Source organism: Neoarius graeffei, chromosome 1 (assembly GCF_027579695.1).
Source record: "Neoarius graeffei isolate fNeoGra1 chromosome 1, fNeoGra1.pri, whole genome shotgun sequence".
NCBI classification, from domain to species: Eukaryota; Metazoa; Chordata; class Actinopteri; order Siluriformes; family Ariidae; genus Neoarius; species Neoarius graeffei.
In genome coordinates this window covers 100,836,099-100,861,034 of record NC_083569.1, presented here as the reverse complement: position 1 = coordinate 100,861,034, position 24,936 = coordinate 100,836,099, and the positions used below count along the sequence as shown (strand labels likewise).

Genomic DNA, 24,936 nt, shown 5'->3' with positions numbered 1-24,936 from the left:
TCACTAATATAGTTGAATATTAATCATAATATGTCTTCAATCAAGGCGGCATGGTGGTGTAGTGGTTAGCGCTGTCGCCTCACAGCAAAAAGGTCCGGGTTTGAGCCCCGTGGCCGGCGAGGGCCTTTCTGTGCGGAGTTTGCATGTTCTCCCCGTGTCCGTGTGGGTTTCCTCCGGGTGCTCCAGTTTCCCCCACAGTCCAAAGACATGCAGGTTAGGTTAACTGGTGACTCTAAATTGACCATAGGTGTGAGTGTGAATGGTTGTCTGTGTCTATGGGTCAGCCCTGTGATGACCTGGCGACTTGTCCAGGGTGTACCCCGCCTTTTGCCCGTAGTCAGCTGGGATAGGCTCCAGCTTGCCTGCGACCCTGTAGAACAGGATAAAGAGGCTAGAGATAATGAGATTTTATATATATATTACCAAAAAAGTGGCTTTCAGGGAGGCCTGCAAGTGCCAGGAAATGCACTAGAATGCATCTACGAGCATGTAGAACCCGTGAGCTTTCAGAGGCCTAAGGCGGCCCCCAACTCCTAGCCATTATTACTGGTGCCACTACACTGATATTTTGGTCAAATTAGAACCCTGACCATAGACCTGACCTGGGGTACTGTCCAGAAGCTGGCTCAGAACAGACAAGAGTGGAGGCATAACGGGTAGTAAGTAAGTAAATAAGTAAAGTACAGTATGTATTGTATATGAATTAAATAGCTGGAGAGTTTAGATTATTAGTTTATACCTTATAAGAAATGTAGAAACCCTGCAGGACTCATGACATTACATTACAGGCATTTAGCAGATGCTCTTATCCAGAGCGACATACAACATACCCAGAGAAGCCTGGGGAGCAATTGGGGGTTGGGTACCTTGCTCAAGGGCAATTCAGCCATTCCTGATGGTTCAGGGAATCAAATAAGTGACCTTTTGGTCCCAAGCCTGCTTCTCTAACCATGAGGCCATGGCTTCCCCATGGACTCCAAGGTAATTGGAATTTTAAGTCCTGTAAAAGTCGTACCTGGCTACTGTTCTAAACCAATTACCGTTTTTGTGTTTAATGAAAGGGGTTCACTGTACTGTACAAGTAGGTACAGGTAGAGTTGGTTGTTTAAAGGTTCAGGGGCTTGGGTTCTCGGTGTGCATTTCATCTGGGTTGACTGGTTTCCTCTCCTAGTATGAACATGCCAGTTGGAGGAATTACTACCACTAGATATGAATGATTGGATAGGATCCAATGAATGCATTGTTTGTCCAAAACTATTAAAGTGAGCCAGACTATCTCTGGTTATTAGATGCATTATCTGATGGCACTTCTGAGGTCCGCTGCTTGGGGCACAAGATTTTTGTGAAAGCCCTACGGAAGCTGCTGTGGCACAGAGGATACAGGAACGGGTTGATGGCAGAGTTGAGCCACAGCAGCCAGAATGTCACTTCGTACCAGTGGTGTGATACACAGTGCTCCCTGCAGGCAGCACGTATGATCATCAGCAGTGTGTACGGTGCCCAGCATACAGCAAACACACACACAATCACAGCTAATGACTTTGCGATCTTCTTGTCCTGAATGAGGCGCGTACACTGAGTCCTTCGTATACTCCTTGTGTCAGTGCGTCCTGTAGGAGATGAACAATTATCACCGTCAGTTTCCGGCTTCTTCTTCGTTGTGAGAGAGCTGCGGCAGATGTAGGAGACCAAGCGAAGCCTTTCACGCTTGGGAGACGTCATGCTACGGATCTTGGGCAAGCACGTGTCCTGCTGGTAGCGAAGCCTCCTCTCACGGATGTTGCGGTATATGCTGAGGTTGAAGAAAGTCACAGAGAGTAAGGGAAAAAAGAACTCGAGTGTGGATGCAGAGAGCAGGAAATACCAAGTGTGGAAGAACTCAGCAAAGCACTCATCTTCAGGGACATGGCTCTCTCCCGTCACTTCCTCCCACAGCAAGATGGCTGGGCCGTACAAGAGGAAAGCCAGAACCCACACGGCAGCCATCTTGGCCAGGGCGCTGCGGGTCATCCCTTGCCTTGCCCGGTACGACACCTTAAATCATAAACAAGAGCAGAAAAAGAGAGAGAGAAAAAAAAAGTGAAAAACCTTTGGAGGAAGAATCATATAACATGTATGAGTCAATAACTTGGGGCAAAATAAAATATATAAATAAATATTTAAATATAGGGTGGCACGGTGGTGTAGTGGTTAGCACTGTCGCCTCACAGCAAGTAGGTCCTGGGTTCGAGCCCAGTGGCCGACGAGGGCCTTTCTGTGTGGAGTTTGCATGTTCTCCCCGTGTCCACGTGGGTTTCCTCCGGGTGCTCCGGTTTCCCCCACAGTCCAAAGACATGCAGGTTAGGCTGTTTGGTGGCTCTAAATTGACCGTAGGTATGAATGTGAGTGTGAATGGTTGTCTGTGTCTATGTGTCAGCCCTGTGATGACCTGGCGACTTGTTCAGGGTGTACCCCGCCTTTCGCCCATAGTCAGCTGGGATAGGCTCCAGCTTGCCTGTGACCCTGTAGGACAGGATAAGTGGCTACAGATAATGGATGGATATTTAAATATACACTGACTGGCCAGTTTTTTAGAAATACCTGTACACCTCATTCATGCAATTATACAATCAGCCAATCATGTAGTAGCAGCAGCCGAAAGCAGAAAAACATGCAGGTACAGGTCAAGAGCTTCAGGTAAACATGTTCACATCAAACATCAAAATGTGATCTCAATGGCATTAATCATGGCATGTTTGTTGGTGCCAGGTGAGCTGGTTTGAGTATTTCAGAAACGGCTAAGCTTCTGGGATTTGCACACACAAAAAAACCCAACAACCAACCAATCAATCACTCTTTACAACCATGTTGAGCAGAAAAGCATCTTAGAATGTACATCGAACCTTGAGGAGGCTGGGCAGCAGAAGACCAAGAACAGGAATCTGAGGCTGCAGTGGGCACAGATTCACCCTAACTGCACAGCTACATTATACTACTTTATTCAAATATTCACATTATAGTGGAGATGTTCAGGACTTTCCATGTCCCAACAGCTAGCCGCTGTGTTCGGGGATCAGGTCGTTGAGGCCCCTGCCTTCGACTGCTGCCCAATCCACACTGCACCGGCCCCCTACGGCTACCTCTGTGGGTGGTGAACCCACAGGAGGTCGGGCCCATGTCACCGCTTCAGGCTGAGCCCGGCTGGGCCCTGTGGGCAAAGGGCCGGCCACCAAGTGCTCGCATATGAGCCCCAACCCCGGGCCTGACTCCAGGGCGGGGCCCCGGCTGCACCATACTGGGTGACATCGAGAGGAATCAGCTGAGGTGGCTCGGGCATCTCTTTTGGATGCCTCCTGGACGCCTCCCTGGGGAGGTGTTCCAGGCATGTCCCCCCGGGAGGAGGCCCTGGGGAAGACCCAGGACACACTGGAGGGACTATGTCTCTTGGCTGGCCTGGGAACGCCTTGGTGTTCTTCCCGAGGAGCTGGCCGAGGTGTCTGGGGAAAGGGAAGTTTGGGCTTCCATGCTCAGACTGCTGCCTCCGCGACCCGGCCCCGGATAAGCGGATGAAGACGAGAAACGAGAAATGTTCAGGACTTTTAAACTGAGAGTAACAAGGCGAAAGAAATGATAAAATATCTGTATAAACAGAACCTTTCCCTTCATATCTTATTTCCAGTCCTGTCTGTCAAGAACATAGCCAAGCATATGAACTGTGAACTTCAATATGTTTATTTTCATAAACATAACTTGTATTACTCATCAAGATGCTGACCTCTTCTGCTCCTCGGACCTGCCTGATCCATCCTGATGGCCTATGTCTGGCTGGAGTCTCATCACATTGCTCCTGTGGAGGACGGCCCCATATGGACAGTTAAAAGTCACGCTTGGAGGATGCTCTGGACACTTACAGTAATGCTTTTATGTCTGAGGACTACAGTTTACTTGCTAACTTTAGGATGGCAGTTGTCATGAACAGTTTTTCACTCAAGTTTCCATCAATGAACAGTTTATAACTTCGACAAAACAGACTTCATGTTAAAACTGTTAAAAATGTTATAATCATGTTGTCTCTTATCACCCAAATGAGGATGGGTTCCCTTTTCAGTCTGGTTTCTCTCAAGGTTTCTTCCTCAGGTCATCTGAGGGAGTTTTTCCTTGCCACCATCGCCACAGGTTTGCTCATTGAGGATAGATTAGGGGACAGATTAGGGATAAAATTAGCTCATGTTAAAGTCATTAAAGTTCTGTAAAGCTGCTGTGCAACAATGTCTATTGTTAAAAGTGCTATAAAATAAACTTGAAACTTGATAAAAGATACGAGTTTAGGATTAATTGGCCATTTTAAAATAAACTGTACAGATGTGTCTTAGGTCAATGAGTGCATCCATTTCCAACTAGTGAACAGCTCATGAGGGTTAATGATCAACAACTCCAACCCCGATTTAGTGCCAACCCACAACCAAAACAACTAATTTGGCTAATGACTGTGTACAGGAGCTTGTGATGGGTTTCTATTTAGGTCAGAAGTGAATATGTGAATGTTCTAATCGTAAATGAGTGAATAAACTCATTAAAGCAATTAACATGCTTAACATGGATGGAACACATGGGCACAACATGTAACACACCAACGATGGGACAGGGTGTGTTATTAGTTAATATGAGCTATTATGATTATATAAATAAGCTAACGAGACCGTCAATGGCGGCATAGCTCACTCTGGCCCCGTCTAGTCCAGAAGGAACGATCTAAAGTGGGCCACCTTGCACAATAAATGTTGCGAGCTATATACAAGCTATATATAGAAGCTATATACACCCTAGGGATATCAAACTATTTGCCAGAAAGAATCCAAAACAGCAAGGAATTGACCGAGAAGAAGTGATTTTTGTTGAACTACTCACTCATTAAGGCTTAATTAGTCCATAACTTCATTAATAATTGTGAATGAATGAATGAATGAATGAATTTATTTATTTCGAACATGTATAAAAATGTATGTAACTATTTATACATACAAAAGAAAGAAAATGAAAAAAGTGACAAAAAAAGAATAAATAAAATAATATAAAGAGCTAATACATTACAATACACCGCACATTGTTCGAAAAAGGAGTGGGAAGAAGTACAATACTTTTTTTAATTTCCCACCCCTTTTTAACTACCCCGAAATCCAAACTACATTAATACACTTATAAAAATATATACCACATATACACTTCATGATTATCCATATAAATATATAATTACAAAAATAAATATATACTACATACCATATCCATATACATATATATACATATACACATAACTATCTATATAAATATATAATTACAAAAAAAAAAAAAAATATCTACTACATACTTATCCCTGTAAATATGAAGATATCTATCCCCATAAATAAATATATACCATATACTAAGCTAGTTCTAATATAACAATCAACCCTATTCTATTTATCCCTCATCATCCTCCATTAACATATTTCCTCTGCAATATACTTGTTTAAAAATATTTTTTTGTACCTTTTTTTAAACAGAATTATATTTGCACTTTGTTTTATTTCTGTCTCCAGTCGGTTCCATAAAGTCACCCCACAGCTCGATATGCACATGCTTTTCATATTTGTTCGAACCTTTGGTTTTTTAAAATTTAGGTCTCCCCTTAGATTATATCCCCCCTCTCTCTCACTAAACATTCCTTGTATATTTTTTGGCAATAGATTATTTCTTGCTTTGTACATTATTTGTGCTGTTCTGAATTTGACCAGATCCATAAATTTCAACATGTGTGATTTTATGAATAGTGGGTTTGTGTGATCTCTGTATCCTGTTTTGTTTATTGTCCTTATTGCTCTTTTCTGTATTGTACATATCGGCTGCAGAGTGGTTTTGTAGGTGTTTCCCCAGACTTCGACACAATAAGTCAGATATGGCAAAAATAATGAGTAATATATAGTATGCAAAGATTTACAATCAAGAATATATTTTGTTTTCCACAGAATTGCCGAGCACTTTGCCAGTTTTGCTCGTACGTATCCTACATGAGGTTTCCAGCAGACTTTAGGATCCAAAATCACACCAAGAAATTTAATTTCCTGTACCATTTCTATCTTAGTATTGTCTATTATCAATTCTACATTACCATCTATTTTATGTCTCCCAAACAACATAATCTTTGTTTTGCTTAGATTTAATGATAATTTATTTTTGTCAAACCATAGTTTTAGTTTATTTATTTCAGTTGTGATTATCTCTAAAGTCTGCTGCAAATTCTCACCGGAACAAAAAATATTGGTGTCATCTGCAAACAAAACAAATTTCAATTCTTGCGAAATTGTACATATGTCATTGATGTATATTATGAATAATTTCGGACCTAATATTGACCCCTGTGGTACCCCGCATGTAATGTTCATGAAATCAGATTTATGGTCACCTATCTGCACAAACTGTTGCCTGTTTCTTAGATAGCTCGACAGCCAGCTCCACCCAACTCCCCTAACACCACACTTTTCTAGTTTACTTAATAATATACTATGATCAATAGTATCGAATGCTTTTTTTAGGTCCACAAATACTCCAATTGCTATTTTTTTATTGTCTATACATTTTGTGATTTCCTCTATTAGTTCCATTAGTGCCATCGATGTTGATCTGTCCGTTCTGAATCCATATTGACTGTCTGTAAGGAGGTTGTGTTTTTCAATGAATTTGTCCAGTCTATCTGAAAAAAGTTTTTCGAGTATTTTGGAGAATTGGGGGAGTAAAGAAACAGGCCTGTAGTTTGTGAAATGGTGTCTATCTCCGGTTTTAAACAATGGTATCACTTTTGCAATTTTCATTTTGTCTGGAAATGTACCTGATTGAAAAGATAAATTGCAGATGTGGGTGAGTGGTTTCACAATTCCCTCAATAACTGTCTTTACTGTTGACATGTCTATATCATTCCAGTCTGCAGAAGTTTTGTTTTTACATTTTCTTACAATTTGGATAATTTCTTCCTCATCAGTTGCAGTTAGAAAAATTGTACTTGGATTTCTGTCCCCCATATCTTCTATGTCCCCACATTGTGTTGTTTCGGGTTCCTTTATTTTTGCCACTAAATCTGGTCCCACATTTACAAAGAATTGATTAAAACCATTCACCACATCCTCCATATTATTTATGGTCTTATCATTTACAGTGTAGTACTCTGGGTAATTTGTAGTTTTGGATCCATTTCTCACAATACCATTCAATACAGTCCATATACCTTTAATATTGTTTTTATTTTTCTCCACTAATTTATTATAATAGTCTTTCTTACATATCCTCATAATATTAGTTAATTTATTTTTATATTTTTTATATTTTTCCTCTGCCTCTATAGTTCGATGCTTTAAGAATTGTCTGTATAATATATTTTTCTTTTTGCAGGCATTTTGTAGCCCCTTGGTGACCCACGGACTATTTGTATATTTATGTATATTACTGTATTTCTTTATAGGACAATTTTTATTATATAGTTCATTGAATATTATTAAAAATTCCTCATATGCTTTATCAACATCTTTTTCTTTATAAACTACATTCCAGTCCTGTATTATTAAGTCATTTTTTAGTGCAATCATGGTTTCTTCAGTTTTCATTCTTATATATTTATAATTTTTATTATCCTTTTTCTTGCTATAATTACAGTAATATACATTAAAAATAGGTAGATGGTCACTGATGTCTGTTAATAGTAGACCGCTCTCTATATTATTTTCCAGGATATTAGTAAATATATTATCTATTAAAGTGGTGCTGTGAGAAGTGATCCTGCTTGGTCTGGTAATAGTTGGGTACAGTCCCATACTTAACATTGAATTAATGAACTCTTCTGTCATTTTATGTTTCTTATGATTTAAGAGGTCGATGTTAAAATCACCACAGATGTACATGACCTTCTGAGTTGATTTTATAAACATACTTTCCATCCAATCTATAAAAACTTCTATGCTTGATCCAGGAGATCTGTATATACAGCTCACCATTATATTTTTCATTTTTTCACAGCATATTTCTATTGTAATACACTCCATCCAATCATCAACAGCTACCGTCATTTTATTATTAATTTTATATTCCAAACTATTATCAACATATATTGCCACTCCCCCTCCTCTTTTGTTCTTTCTATTGATATAATTTAATTCATACCCGTTCAGCTCAAAATCTACTCCCATCTCATCGTTGATCCAAGTTTCTGATATGGCTATTATATTGAATGGAGTATTGAACTGACTGAGATATTCCTTCATTTTATGGAAATTGGCATACAGACTTCTGATATTGAAATGAATAATTGATATCTTATTTCCGTCTCTGATCTTTGCATTGTATTGATATTCAGTGTAATACCGGCAGCTGATATTGATGTTGCTGAAAAGATTATTTTCCGGATCAATATTATTTTCCATATCTTGTATTTTGTGCTCAGTATAATGGAAAGTGTCCAGTTCTTGTGTCCAGTGTCCAGTGTCCAGTCCTTGTGTCATGATTGTAAATTGCTTTATTTGGCTCCCTCAGAATTTGTCCAGTTCCCCAATATCTCGGATGACCAAGATCTTGGCCTCTTCTGGAGATCCCCTCAACTTGATGAAAATCTTGCAGTTTTGTGTCCAAGTGTTTTGGATTTTCCCCTGTTTCCTTAGTAGTCTCGCCTTTTTTGCAATATCTGCATTTTTTTTTGTTAAGTGCTCATTTAAAAACACATCTGAGCCTTTCAGTTTCTTCCCTTGTTTTAACAATTGCATCTTATGCTTTCTGTTGGCAAATCTCATTATTACAGCTGGTTTACCTGTGTTGCTTCTCCGTGGGAGAGGGTGACATGCTTCGATGTTATTGCTTTTTACCTCAATCCCCTTGGAGTGCAGGAATGCTAACACCTGTTTCTCCACAGAGTTAGCATCCTCCTCATTCAGTTCCTCTCCGTCTCTTCTCGGTTTGTAATTAAGCAAATCGGGGTAGAAGTTACATGCACCCTAGGTCTTCCTACCTTCATGCCAGAAAGAATCAAAATCAGTGAAGAATTGAGGGAGAAGAAGCGATCTGTGTGGAAACTGCTTGTTAGGGATTGATTAATTACTTCATATCTTCATTATTAATTGTAATTATGCAAATTTGGGTAGAAGCTATATGCACCCCAGGCAGACCGACCTTCCTGCCAAAAAGAATAAAAATCGGTGAAGAACAGAGAGAAGAAGCGATTTTTGTGAAATGTTGATGCCACCGGATGGACTATGGACAACACCTGATGGCATAAGCTCATCACCTATCAGCCATATGAGCTAATAATGGCTAAATGGTTAAAACATTACTCCACTTGGAAGGACAAAGTAAACATACACTTAAAATGCTAATACAGATATTATTGTATTGATACATATATTGTGTAAAACTAAATTGCAATGTATTGTTCTATCAATGTTTTAATGTCAGCCATGTCCCTGGAAAAATCAACAACATCTTTGAAAATGCCACTGTAATCTTATTAATTGATGCCAGTTATTGGTTGCTGCCTGCTACATCACTCTCGGTCAATACATGCTGTGAAAAACACAGCAAAGGCTACAGATAATTAAATGGTGCCCCATTCCCAGAGTATTTTCAACTGGATGTGATGTAATCAAAACAATGCAAACTAGAAGGTCACTTGGCCAAGTGCATACCTTGACCAAGCCACATACAGTATTATCAAGTTCAAAATCAAATCACTTGAGCCTAGGATAATACTAAAGTTGTACACCAAATTTCATCCAAATCTGTTCAATACTTTTTGAGTTACGTTGTGAACAGACAAAAAAAATCCTGGATCCACATACATATCTGGATCTGCATCAAAATCTAAGCAACTGTTCTTTGGCCCATGGCCCACCTTTCCTCCAAATTTCATAAAAATCTGTTCACTATTTTTTGAGTTACGTTGGGAACAGGCAAACAAACAAAGGGAAGCAAAAACATAACTTCCTATAGGCTCTTACCGTACCATAGAACTATAGTGTAGTATGGAGATTGCACTGTAATATTCAATGATTAAAGGCACAATGCATGTGTTTATACTCAGTGTGGTGTTACTCATTAGGGCAAATCCAATAACCGTACTCTGTGTCCATGTCAGGGTTCAATACACAAACTAGGATAATCCATAATCCAATACATTGGGAAAACGAAACAACTGCTTCACAAGCACATGGCTCAACACAGGAGAGCCAGTTCCTCAGGCCAGGACTCTGCAGTCTCTCTTCATCTCAATAACAAAGGACACTCATTTCAGGACTGCAATGTATGCATTTTAGCCAGAGAAGACTGGTGATTTGAAAGAGGAGTAAAATAAGCCATCTTCGTCAATCTGGAACGACCATCACTGAACAGAGGAGGTGGTCTGAGACACCACTTATCAGCCACCTACAATGCAGTCCTTGGCACACTTCCCAGAAAACTGAATACACATCCACACCAAGACTCGGCTGACTACAATGACTCACATGATGGCAGAGAGAGCCAACGATCCACAGATCACCCTAACGACCCTCTAGGCTGCTAACACCATTCACACCTGGTCTCCAGTGACCCTAATGGCCTCTGCATGCTCTTGCGACAAGGCTTTTGCAGATAGCTTTTCGCAAACAGTTGTAATTTATCGTTGAGCGGGGAGTAATAGGCATGCGCGATGTTATTCACCGCCACAACGCAAGGGGGCGTGAAGTCGCGAAATCGCTAGGAGTAGTTGGTGGGTGTGGTTAGTGGAGTGTTTATCCTCCGGTTACTTATAATGACTAGAACTGGAGTCGTATAGATGTACGTACTTCCTCGATCAACTGCTCTTCGTGCTGCTCCATCTTCGCTCGTGTTTTTAAAAATGGTGGTCATGAAAACAAACCAAACCAGGAAAGTAGGGAAGCGGAAGTGCGTGTACAGCGGATGTAGAGTGGACCAATCAGAGCCTTCTTGTCTGTGATGCTGTCTGCGAGGCTGTCTGCGGTGGTCACAATTTTTGGGAGGTGCGCGCAGAGCGTCTGCGAAGGGGGGGGCTTCGCAGATGCCATCTGCGACGCCATCTGCGAGGACTGGGTTGTCAGCATAAATTGGCCTTAACACCTGTGGGAAGACTGAGAGAGTCAACGACCCATGTAACCTCAACGACTCTCCTTAGGGTTGCTTTTGGTCCACTAGAGGATAAATACCTGGAACTCCCCACTAATCAGACAGAACTGAAGAAGCCTTTCAGATGAGAGGTGAAACATTTTGGAGGATTTCAAGCAAGTCCAGTTGCCTTCTTTAGCACCTACTGTTTACAATGACCTGGATGACTGAGAACCTTCACAGACAAAATCCATAATCCATTATTGAAAATGTGGAAAAAGGCCTAAGGTCAATATGGAATACAATAACTTAGAACACTTGAGAACAGTCAGGAAACACCAATGAAAGGACAGGGGTGGAGACAGGACCGAAACCAAAACGTGCACCTGGCCTTAACAAACAAACGTGTAGGATATGCAGTCAAAACAAAACAGCGCAGTGCTCATCATGCTGGGAAATAGTGTTGTGGTCAAGACTGCCTAAACCAAGACCAAGTAGTGACCAAGACCAAAGTGTCTCAAGACCAAGACTTTAAGCAGTTCAGATTAAGTCAAGACCAAGACCAAGGCAGGGCGAGACCGAGTCAAGACCAGGACCAGACCAGTGTGTATGAAGGGGTGGGGGGGGTGGGGGAGGGGTGATAGCTGTTAATAGTAACGAAAATTTTGAATTCGTAATGAGTCGTGTTATTGGTCACATTTGAAGCATGACATTTTATATCCAATCACAGTAATGATGTTAACAAATAAATCAGACAATACACAGGCAATTTAGTGAAATCCCTACAGTTGTGGTCTTGACAGGTCTTGAAATAAAATCCCGAGTCCTCTATGTCTGAGACCAAGACAAGACTGAGTAAAAATGTGGTTGATTCCTAGACGAGACCAAAACCTTCAAAAAGTGGTCTTAAGACTGGTCTCAGAGACTACAACAGTACTGGGAAATATGGTCCACACTCTCGAGGGGAATTCAAAGCATTAAAAACTCATTGTGTTTATTGGAACAACCCAAGAACCAGTGTCATAATTCAGATCATAAGTCCAAGCACAGGCAGGTAGGGTCAAAAAGTGATAATCCATAAATGTAAACATGAGGCAGCAAAGAATCAGAAATCCTGGGAAACACGTGCAAAACAGAGGTGGAGACAGAGACAGGAAGTGATGACAATGACACACCATGAGGCGAGCATGAGCTATTCTGGGAAAATCAGTGTGCCCTAAGTGGATTCATGACATGAACAACATTAAACATACCCATAAATGGATAAAAAGTATGACATTTCATTATTTAAGAAAGAAAACATTGTTGCTGTTGTGAAAATGCTGTGGTATCAGAAAGAGACAACAATTATGTGCTTTTATAAGACAATAATCAGCTTCAGGGTCGTAACACAATGCTTTCTAACTCTAATTGCAATATCGTTTGAAGGATGAGCTCAAAAGCTACCCATATGAGACCCAAATGTAATTAATATTGGATCTGCATGACTAAGTGCGAATCCATCATCAGAGAGTGCCAAAGTAAACAGGATGAAGTGCATCACCCAATCAGTATTAAAGAGGACTGTCAAGTTTTTGACAGAACAACATGAAATATGATTTATATATAAAGTGCCTTGCAAAAGTATTCAAGTATTAAAACCACCATGCTGGTACAGATGACTTGCAACCACGGGATCAAAATGTGCTACGTCATGAGCGTCCGCCATGATGGTGGATATACAGTGCCTTGCAAAAGTATTCATCCCCCTTGGTGTTGGTCCTGTTTTGTTGCATTACAAGCTGAAATTAAAATGGATTTTTGGCAGGTTAGCACCATTTAATTTACACAACATGCCTACCACTTTAAAAGTGCACATTGTTTTTTTTTTTTTTTAATGTGACACAAACAATAATTAAGATGAAAAAACAGAAATCTGGAGTGTGCATAAGTATTCAACCCCCCACCTTTTGCTACAATTAAAGCTGCAAGTCTCTTGGGGTATGTCTGTATTAGCTTAGCACATCTAGCCACTGGGATTTTTGCCCATTCCTCAAGGCAAAACTGCTCCAACTCCTTCAAGTTAGATGGGTTGTGTTGGTGTACAGCAGTCTTCAAGTTATGCCACAGATTCACAATTGGATTGAGGTCTGGGCTTTGACTAGGCCATTCCAAGACATTTAAACATTTCCCTTTAAACCACTCCAATGTAGCTTTAGCAGTATGTTTAGGGTCATTGTCCTGCTGGAATGTGAACCTTTGTCCCAGTCGCAAACCTCTGGCCGACTCAAACAGGTTTTCCTCCAGAATTGCTCTATATTTAGTGCCATCCATCTTTCCTTCAGTCCTGACCAACTTTCCTGTCCCTGCAAATGAAAAATATCCTCACAGCATGATGCTGTCACCACCATGCTTCATTGTAGGGATGGTGTTCTCAGGGTGTTGGGTTTGTGCTACACGTGGCATTTCCCATGATGGCCAAAATGTTCAATTTTTGTCTCATTTGACCAGAGAATCTTCTTCCATGTGTTTGGGGAGTCTGCCCCATGTTGTTGGCCAAACTCCAAATGTAATTTTTTTTTAAGCAATGACTTTTTTCTGGCCTCTCTCCCATAAAGCCCCACTCTGTGGAGTGTATGGCTTAAAGTGGTCCTATGGACAGATACTCCCATCTCCACTGTGGATCTTTTCAGCTCCCTCAGTGTTATCTCTGGTGTCTTTGTTGCATCTCTGATTAATGCCCTCCTTGCCCAGTCTGTGAGTTTTGGTGGGCGGCCTTCTCTTGTCAGGTTTGTAGTGGTGCCATATTTTTTTCATTTTGCTATAATGGATTTTATGGTGCTCCCTGGGATATTCAAAGTTTGGGATATTTTTTATAACCCAACCCTGATCTATACTTCTCCACAACCTTGTCTCTGACCTGTTTGGAGGCTCCTTGGTTTTCATGTTGCTTGCTTAGTAGTGTTGCAGAGTCAAGGTCTTTCCAGAACAGGTTGATTTATACAGACATCATGTGACAGATCATGTGACAATTTGATTGCACACAGCTGGATCTTAATCAACTAATTATGTGACTTATGAAGTGATTTGGTTGGACCAGCTCTTATTTAAGGGTTTCATACGAAAGGTGGTGAAGACTTATGCACACTCCAGATTTCTGTTTTTTCATTTTAATTATTGTTTGTGTCACAATAAAAAAAAAAGTGCACCTTTAAAGTGGTAGGCATGTTATGTAAATCAAATGGTGCTAAACCCCCCCCCCAAAAAAAAAAAAAAAAAAAAATCCATTTTAATTCCAACTTGCAATGCAACAAAACAGGACCAACACCAAGGGGGATGAATACTTTTGCAAGTCACTGTAAGAGTAACACATACAGACACACACACACACAAAGGGAAAGTAAAATCTCAAGCTGTTGATTGAAGAGCTCTCGAATTAGAGCACTCACTCAGAACAGCTTCTCCTAATGACAATATTAAAGAGCCACAGCTGCTGTGCGCTGAGTCCGATGATCTCTGCAGACATGTCGACCGTTAATTCTTATTCACCAAGCTTACCTGACCCTTTAGAGCTGAAGAAGTGGCATGGCAGTTCATCACAGGACACATTTGCACCTATACCCCTTTTCCACCAACAGGGAACAAGTTCCATCTGGTTTGTGCACCAAATTTTGAGATTTTGTTCACAGCATATCGACCAAAAATAAATTGGTTCGGAACCTGAAAAGTTGGTTCCCAGCTGGAACCGAAAGATAGCTGGTTTTTCCAGTGTGACCTGTCATTACATCAGTGGGTGTTTCATTATTTTGGAGAGTTTCTACATCTTGTTAACATAAGTAGTTGGTCCATGCTTGTTTTTTGGATGATAGTAACAGAACAAGAGCTTACAGGTAGTCAATGCGCTCTGCCATCTTGCTATGACTATTTAGACTAGATTAGATTAGATTCAACTATTTAGTCATTGCACGTCACAGGTACAAGGCAACGAAATGCAGATTGCATCTAATCAGATGCAATTTACTTCCACTGTGCATTATGCAACACTAGTGTTGTAGTCAAGACCACCTAAACCGAGACCAAGTCATGACCAAGACCAACGTTTATCAAGCCCAAGGCAAGACCAAGACTTTGAAGCATTGAGATCAAGTCAAAACCAAGACCAAAGCGGGGCGAGACCGAGTCAAGACCAGGACCAGACCAGTGGGTGTGAATAAGTGGGGGAGGGGTGACAGCTGTTAACAGGAAGAAAAATTTCTAAGTAGCAACGAGTCACATTATTGGTCGCATTTGAAGCAGGACATTTTACATCCAATCACAGTAACAATGTTAACAAATAAATCAGACAATGCAGAGGCAATTTGTGAAGTCCCCACAGTTGTGGTCTTCACTGGTCTTGAAATAAAATCCCGAGTCCTCTACATCTGAGAATGAGACAAGACCAAGTAAAAATGTGGTCGATTCCAAGACAAGACCGTGACCTTCAAAAAGTGGTCTTGAGACTGGTCTTAAGACCAAGACCAGTCTCAAGTACTACAACACTATGCAACACCTTCCAATGATGATGTATCCTTGATTACAATGGTTCCACTCAAAACTGTTGGAAACACACCAGTGACATCTGGTGGAAACTTACAGTAGCCAGTCCACTAACTGGCATGTGTTTGGAGGTATTAGGAAGCCAGAGAACCCAGCAGGAAACCCCAGCACAGTGGTGTCGTGGTTAGCATTTTTGCCTCACAGCAAGAAGGTTCTGGGTTCGAGCTCAGTGGCCGGCAGGGACCTTTCTGTGTGGGATTTACATGTTCTCCCCGTGTCTGTGTGGGTTCCCCCAGGCACTCCAGTTTCCCCCACAGTCTAAAGACATGTACTGTAGTTAGGTTAACTGGCTAAATTGCCCATTGGTGTGAATGTATGTGTGAATGATAGTTTCCCAAGCCAAATGGGAGTGTTTTGGCAGGAACTAAAACTATGTTCCAATTAATATGACATGTCGTTCAATGTAGTCCACACGACAGTGACCCCACACACATAAGTGGGACAAACTGGAAGAAGCGAGCAAGTGAGTGAGAACCCAGAGGAAATCCGTGTGGGCAGTAAACTGATCTCAGGATTGAATCATGGACCTTGGTGCTTTGAGGCATCAATGTTACCAGGTGTTCACACCAAACACGGAGAGAGCATCAAAATTCACTTTGGCTGCCCTTCCAATGATGCTGGTAACTTCATGGAGGCTCTGTGATGGCAGTGAAATAGGAGATTACAAGGTCATTCAGAATGCTTCGTCTTGCAAACTTTATTTAAAAGGGGTGCAAAGCAAACACTCATTTCAACCAGTATGTTATATCTTAATAAAAATAATCAAAAATATATAATTTAAATGATTTAATAAATTGGTTAACAATACCATTAGGGAGTCTGGGTAGACTTTTTTATTTTGACTTGTTTTTTTGCCTTGTTGCAAAAAAAATCATCAAAAGTGACTGCTTTCATTTTAACATGTCCAACATACACCTCTCACCTCGTAATACGTCCCGTTCAACAGCGTCAATCAAGTCATAAGTAAGTAAATATCCAACACTCTTTTGCATGTGATGGTGTTACTTAGCATGCAATTCTCTCCGCACAAAATATATTAAGCCCTTTGTCAACTCACTTGAAACACCTGACACCTTTCTCCATGCCTTGTTTTTATGTCCCTATATTCAAACAGGGAAACATGATAAATAAGTGTTGCCAGGCAAAACAAACCTCGCCCGGCAGGACTTATTTGATACCTATATGTTGATAATGGTAATATTTCTCAATCATCAGCTGTCAGGTTAGTCCTATCAAAATCTATGACCTTGAGTTTGAGATTTCCAAGTCATTCAAGGTCAAAGGTCATGGTGCCAAATGAAAGCCCATATGGCACTTCCTGTAAGTTGATAATGATAAATATCTGTCGACCATCAACCGTTTTCAAGTTACAGCCCTCTGAAAATCCGTGACCTTGGGTTTGACCTTTCAAGGTCATAGATTATGGTGCCAAATGAAATACCATATAGGAGTTCTTATATGCTAATAATAGTAAACATCTGTCTATCGGCAACCATTTTTGAGTTATAATGGAAAAAGTGTTATTTTGACTGAAAGGTTGACTTTTCTGGTTACCTTGAACTTCACCTTGGCCTGATTACCCCCAAAATTTAATCAGGTAATCTACGGACCATTGCCCACCTACCCTGAAAATCTGAAGTCAATCGGTGTAACTGTCTAGACGCTAGATTGTTTAGATTGTTAACAGACAGACACACACAAACAAACAAGGTCAAAGGTCATGGTACCAAATGAAAGCCCATATATGACTTCCTATAGCTTGATAATGATAAACATCTCTCGCTCTCTAACCATTTCTAATTTATAATGGAAAATATGCAAATTTTAGCAATGGCCTTGACCCCCCCACCCCCCCCCCCCCCCCCCCCCCCCCGACATTTGGCCCCCAACTGCTAATAAACCTATGAGCAATACCCCATCATGTAGCATATCAATGGAAGCAGAATTGAAAGATGAACATTTTGGAATCGGTTTGAAGTAAATATGATGAATATGAAGGAAGATAGCGTGAAAAAAAAATAACTTTTTGGTGACCTTGACTGGATGACCCTCAAAATGTTGGAGGTTCTATTTGGGACCAATGCCCATCTATCTTGAAAGTTTCATGAAGACTGGTCCAGCTGTTTTCCTGTAAGGTTGCTCAAAATAACCCAAACAAACAAACAAATCCCACCAAAAACAATACCTCGCCCCCTGGTGGACTCTATCCCGGGTGAGGTAATAATGGGGAAACCCACCACCGCAATTATCAAATTCTCTTCCATGGTCGGTAACTTGGGGACAGTTTAAATGGAAACAAAATTTACACGACTGTGTTCTCTAGGATTCTTTGGAGTGGAATACTTCCAAAATCTGATTGGTTGCTTCTAAACCATGCTATAGCTCATTACTACAAATTTGCCTGGATTTCAACTTTATCCTGATGCCCTCACCATCCAAGACACACTGTCAATGATCTTGCCACCAAGGGACACCAAGGCTCACATAGTAAATGAATGACTTCTGGTTGTTTTGATGCTCTTGCAGTGTTTAGGGTGAATGTAGGGTTAATGTTAAGCTACAACAATATATCCACTGTGTTGGTAGTTCATTTGGTCCACTGACCTTGTTACTTTACTCAATGGCCATCAGGTAAACTTGCCACATATAGTACATCATTTTCTGATTATTGCCATCCATCCAACCCCATCTATCCCATGAAAAATGAAAGGAAAGACCACTGGAGAACCACCATCTACCATCAGTCTACTTTTTAAAGTACATACAAACCAATTCCGGGGTGGCACGGTGATGTAGTGGTTAGCACTGTCGCCTCACAGCAAGAAGGTCCGGGTTCGAGCCCAGTGGCCAGTGAGGGCCTTTCTGTGTGGAGTTTGCATGCTCTCCCTGTGTCCACGTGGGTTTCCTCCGGGTGCTCCGGTTTCCCCCACAGTCCAAAGGCATGCAGGTTAGGTTAATTGGTGGCTCTAAATTGACCGTAGGTGTGAGTGTGAATGGTTGTCTGTGTCTGTGTCAGCCCTGCGATGACCTGGCGACTTGTCCAGGGTGTACCCCGCCTCTCGCCCATAGTCAGCTGGGATAGGCTCCAGCTTGCCTGTGACCCTGTAGGACAGGATAAGCGGCTACAGATAATGGATGGATGGACATACCAATTCCACAAATGTGAGATGATCAGCAACATTTGTGTTTGGACAATAACTTGTAACTTTAATGTGATAAGTTTCTCTCTGAGTGAAGAGTCATTTTGAGATTCCGGTGAGCAAAACTCTTAAATACAGAAATGTATATTTACAGCTGAACAAAGCTGTGTGAATACTAGCCAAATACAGACAGACTATCTTATTACTCTGTAGGCTCAAATACTGGTTCCTCTTTCCATGCCTGTGTGGGTTTCCTCTGGGTGCTCAGGTTTCCTCCAACAGTCCAAAGACATGCAGATTAGGTCAACTGGCTACTCTAAACTGCCCATAGGTATGAGTATGATTGTGAATGGTTGTTCGTCTCTGTGTTAACCCTGCAACAGACTGGTGATCTGCCGAGGTTGTACCATGACTCCCACGCAAAGTCAGCTGGGATTGGCTCCAGCTTTCTCCGCAACCCTGAAGGATAAACAGTATAGAGGCCACCATGACAGCTTGTAGTGCTTCATTCAGATGAGATTTCCCTTCTAAATTTAGAAATCTCTGTAGCTTTTTCCCCCTGATGATGAATTACTTTTGGGAAATAAAAAAAAACAACTGATGCCTTTGTTTCATTCAGAATGATTTGCACATCCAAAAATGCAGCAAAACCTTCCCATACCGATCACTGACAACGAACTCGTCTGAATGAAGCACTACACACGTCCCTCCTGTCATGGCAGCATACCGTTACTATGGGGGGTCACATAACAGTGCAAAGCTTCTATAGATAATGGATGGATGGATATATACAACTAATAAAATGTATCTCAAGAGAGAAAGATATTTTGAACCTATTAAGTCTACACTATGATCTTGAATGTGTTTCAATATGATTTCTGAATGTAATTTGTAGCATCTAAAGTACAAGAGATTGCACTTATCTGTTTCTGAAACAAGATATTTTAGCTTAACTTTTCATTTTAAAGTTGTTCATTTGTGTAATGCATGTTGTGTTCATACTATAGAGATCCTGGATGATAACTGGGCAGCATGTTGAACCTTATTTACAGTGGTGCTTGAAAGTTTGTGAACCCTTTAGAATATTTTATATTTCTGCATAAATATAACCTAAAACATCATCAGATTTTCACACAAGTCCTAAAGGTAGATAAAGAGAACCCAGTTAAACAAATGAGACAAAAATATTATACTTAGTCATTTATTTATTGAGGAAAATGATCCAATATTACATATCTGTGAGTGGCAAAAGTATGTGAACCTCTAGGATAAGCAGTTAATTTGAAGGTGAAATTAGAGTCAGGTGTTTTCAATCAATGGTATGACAATCAGGTTTGGACTCCACCAATCCACAGTCAGACAGATCGTGTACAAATGGAGGAAATTCAAGACCATTGTTACCCTCCCCAGGAGTGGTCGACCAACAAAGATCACTCCAAGAGCAAGGCGTGTAATAGTCAGCGAGGTCACAAAGGACCCCAGGGTAACTTCTATGTAACTGAAGGCCTCTCTCACATTGGCTAATGTTAATGTTCATGAGTCCACCATCAGGAGAACACTGAACAACAATGGTGTGCATGGCAGGGTTGCAAGGAGAAAGCCACTGCTCTCCAAAAAGAACATTGCTGCTCGTCTGCAGTTTGCTAAAAATCAGATGGACAAGCCAGAAGGCTATTGGAAAAATGTTTTGTGGATGGATGAGACCAAAATAGAACTTTTTGGTTAAAATGAGAAATGTTATGTTTGGAGAAAGGAAAACACTGCATTCCAGCATAAGAACATTATCCCATCTGTGAAACATGGTGGTGGTAGTATCGTGGTTTTGGCCTGTTTTGCTGCATCTGGGCCAGGATGGCTTGCCATCATTGATGGAACAATGAATTCTGAATTATACCAGCAAATTCTAAAGGAAAAATGTCAGGATATCTGTCCATGAACTGAATCTTAAGATGTGGGTCATGCAACAAGACAACGACCCTAAGCACACAAGTCGTTCTACCAAAGAATGGTTAAAGAAGAATAAAGTGAATGTTTTGGAATGGTCAAGTCAAGATCCTGACCTTAATCCAATGGAAATATTGTGGAAGGACCTGAAGCGAGCAGTTCATGTGAGGAAATCCACCAACATCCCAGAGTTGAAGCTGTTCTGTACGGAGGAACGGGCTAAAATTCCTCCAAGCTGGTGTGCAGGACTGATCAACAGTTACCGGAAACGTTTAGTTGCAGTTATTGCTGCACAAGGGGGTCACACCAGATACTGAAAGCAAAGGTTCACATACTTTTGCCACTCACAGCTATGTAATATTGGATCATTTTCCTCAGTAAATAAATGACCAAGTATAATATTTTTGTCTCATTTGTTTAACTGGGTTCTCTTTATCTACTTTTAGGACTTGTGTGAAAATCTGATGATGTTTTAGGTCATATTTATGCAGAAATATAGAAAATTCTAAAGGGTTCACAAACTTTCAAGCACCACTGTTTGTATGACTTTTGAGATGGAAATTTATTTATGTATTTAAGAAGATGACCACAGTAGAATACAGTATCATCCAGCAATTATTTTCAACCCAAATGCCAGACAGAATCTTACTGAAATCAAATATTTGTGTGATACTTAGACTTTGTGTGTGCTTCTGATATAACTATTTATGGTTCTTCCAAGAACTGTTTAAATAACTGAACTTCTCATGTAATAAAACCAGTTGTTGATCTGTACAGTTTTGAATTTGAGCCTCGATAAGAAAACAATTTATTGACCAACTGGGAATGCTGCTCCCCATCTCCAGTGTTTTGATAAACTGAGTCAACTGAGCCTTCCTGGGAAATAACTTCATATTTCAACTGTCTGACAAGCAGTAAATTTTCTAAGACCTCATTTATCAAGATTTTAGTCAGACTGTATATAAATCTTTTCATGGGTCAGCTAACTTAAATATTCCCACTAGATTTATAATAGTTTCAGTAACACTGATTTTCTTCATACCGCATTTGCGTACAAATGATAAATAATTTGTAAGTTATTTGGCATTTAAGTGCTTGAGTGCTTTTACAGCACATATGCATTAAGTGATGCCCACAAAACTCCATAAAAGGCGAAGCTTGCAGAGAGGAAATCAACAAAGTTAAGATGTTCGCTCAATCTTCCACTAATGCAGCTCAGCCATTGCAACACATCATCTAACACAGGGCTTTTCAAAGTGTGGGGCGCGCCCCCCCCTGGGGGGCGCCAGAGTTCTTCAGGGGGGGCGCAACGTGAGAGACAAAATGGATCGATTTTTAGTACCTAAAGCTACAGTGAGTGAGGAGACAAAGTCTGGGCCAAGCAAAAAAACAGAGCCTCCAGGATGTTGCGATTTGCAACTTCAGCGCAAATTCAACCAATCCCCGCGAATTCAGGGCAGTGTTGCAATTATATCCAATCACCACAACTTTCCCGCAAATTTGACCAATCGTTGGCGTCGTCTTGAGGTGACGTCGACAAACTACCTTCCGCCTTACTTCCGTGTGTTCAAGAGAAGCAGCCTGTGCGCAGTGTTGCCAGATTGGACGATTTCAAGTGCATTTTGGCGGGTTTTGAACATATTTTGGATCGGAAAACGTCAGCAGTATCTGGCAACACTGAAAGTCTGTTATGTTTACAGTGAAGGACTGTGTGCACTTTATTTTTTTTTACTTAATACAAGAAGTTAATGGATGCCAACATTTTTGCCAAAATGGTATTTTATTTTCCATTGTTTAGGCAGCTTCAGCATCATACTGTGAGATTCCGTTCAAATTGTTTTTTTCTTCTCTGAAGCCTGAGCCATTTATTTTATTAGTTTATAATTATTGTTTAATTTAGTCTTCAGGAGAGACTGCCTGCACACAGTACTAGTATTAATAGTTTTTTTTTCTTACATGAAAGCTGAGGTATTTATATTATATTTTAAGGTAACTTCATGTTGTGCTGTGAGGTTCTCTGCACTTTAACTTTTGAACCAACAGGTGCATTTGGATAAGTAAAGCCTATTTTTCTGCATTTTTGTAGTCCTGGTAATCTTTTATATTGGTAAAGTTGTTTATAGGACCATTTCTCTTTGTTTTTTTAATCAGTAGTTTTCAGTAATAACATAATATTTAACATATCACTCAATTTTAATCACAAAAAGAGAAAATCACAACAATTTCTCGCAACTTTCACTTCCTCCCACAATGTAATCGCAACAAAAACCTAAAAAACACCACAACTTTCATCGCAATTTTTTTGGAACCCCCCCCGCAACATCAGACATTTTAGCCCACAACAATCACAAAAAAGGCCCGCGGAATCCTGGGGGACTGAAAAAAGAAGGAAGTATGAGCACGATTATTTAAAGTTTGGATTTTCATGGACTGGATCTGAAGATGCTCCACTGCCACAGTGTGTTGTCTGCCAAGAGGTGCTAGCTAATGATGCTATGAGATGTTTAAAATGTGTAAACCAAGATGTTTTAAAAAGCACAGACGTTTAAAATGTGAAAAAGAAAAAAATAATGTGTACAACAACCATTTTTTAAAAATACGAATGGAACATTAAGTATAGCAACAACAAAAATTGTAAGGGGGGGCGCTGTTGTTTATTTGCTCTCCGAGGGGGGGCTGACTCTCCCACACTTTGAAAACCCCTGATCTAACAGATACACACAATAACTCTTCCTCCTTTTATTTGACACCATTTTTTAATCGTAATTGAAGGGCGAGACTTGTTTTAAGATAGGGATTTAATTTGGATACCTTTCTTTTGAGTTAATTATCTAAAATGACTGAATGTTACAAAACTTTCGCTGAGTTCATAATTGAAATACAATCCCAAATCAGAAAAAGCTGGGGTGATATGTTGAAATTGAAATTCAGCCTGAAAACAACCTGTATCGCACTCAAAACAATACAACACCACACTGTTTGGTGTTTTACATCCTGATTTTATTTTTCAAAGTACACACTCAATTTTGATTCTTGTAACATATTTCAAAAAAAGTTGGGCCGGTAAAGCATTTCCCACTTTATAATGTTGCCATTCCTTGAATGAATGAATCTCATCTCATTATCTCTAGCCGCTTTATCCTGTTCTACAGGGTTGCAGGCAAGCTGGAGCCTATCCCAACTGACTACGGGCGAAAGGCGGGGTACACCGTGGACAAGTCGCCAGGTCATCACAGGGCTGACACATAGACACAGACAACCATTCACACTCACATTCACACCTACGGTCAATTTAGAGTCACCAGTTAACCTAACCTGCATGTCTTTGGACTGTGGGGGAAACCGGAGCACGCGGACACAGGGAGAACATGCAAACTCCGCACAGAAAGGCCCTCGCCGGCCACGGGCTCGAACCCGGACCTTCTTGCTGTGAGGCGACAGCGCTAACCACTACACCACCGTGCCGCCTGAATGAATGAATGAATTTATTTATTTCGAACATGTATAAAAAAATGTATGTAACTATTTGTACATACAAAAGAAAGAAAACGAGAAATAAAAAAAAAAAAATAAATAACAAAGAGCTAAGACATTACAAAACACCGCACATTGTTCGAAAAAGGAGCGGGAAGAAGTACAATACTTTTTTAATTTCCCACCCCTTTTTAACTACCCCGAAATCCAAACTACATTAATACACCTATAAAACTATATACCATATATACACTTCATGAATATCTATATAAATATATAATTACACAAATAAATATATACTACATACCATATATACACTTCATAAATATCTATATAAATATATAATTACACAAATAAATATACAGTGGTGCTTGAAAGTTTGTGAACCCTTTAGAATTTTCTATATTTCTGCATAAATATGACCTAAAACGTCATCAGATTTTCACACAAGTCCTAAAAGTAGATAAAGAGAACCCAGTTAAACAAATGAGACAAAAATATTATACTTAGTCATTTATTTATTGAGGAAAATGATCCAATATTACATATCTATGAGTGGCAAAAGTATGTGAACCTTTGCTTTCAGTATCTACTGTGACCCCCTTGTGCAGCAATAACTGCAACTAAACGTTTCCGGTAACTGTTGATCAGTCCTGCACACCGGCTTGGAGGAATTTTAGCCCGTTCCTCCGTACAGAACAGCTTCAACTCTGGG

The 24,936-nt window shown here is 40.3% G+C and overlaps 1 protein-coding gene across 1 annotated transcript in view; it reads right to left on the bottom strand.

Annotated features, from left to right (window-relative positions):
• Positions 1-1,272: 1,272 nt before the first annotated feature.
• The window catches only part of LOC132885684 (octopamine receptor beta-2R-like), a 135,267-nt gene continuing 111,603 nt past the window's right edge, over positions 1,273-24,936 (bottom strand). Inside the window, exon 7 of the mRNA XM_060920318.1 lies at positions 1,273-2,034. Coding sequence (XP_060776301.1) covers positions 1,273-2,034 — 762 coding nt within the window. The remainder of the gene's footprint in view (positions 2,035-24,936) is intronic.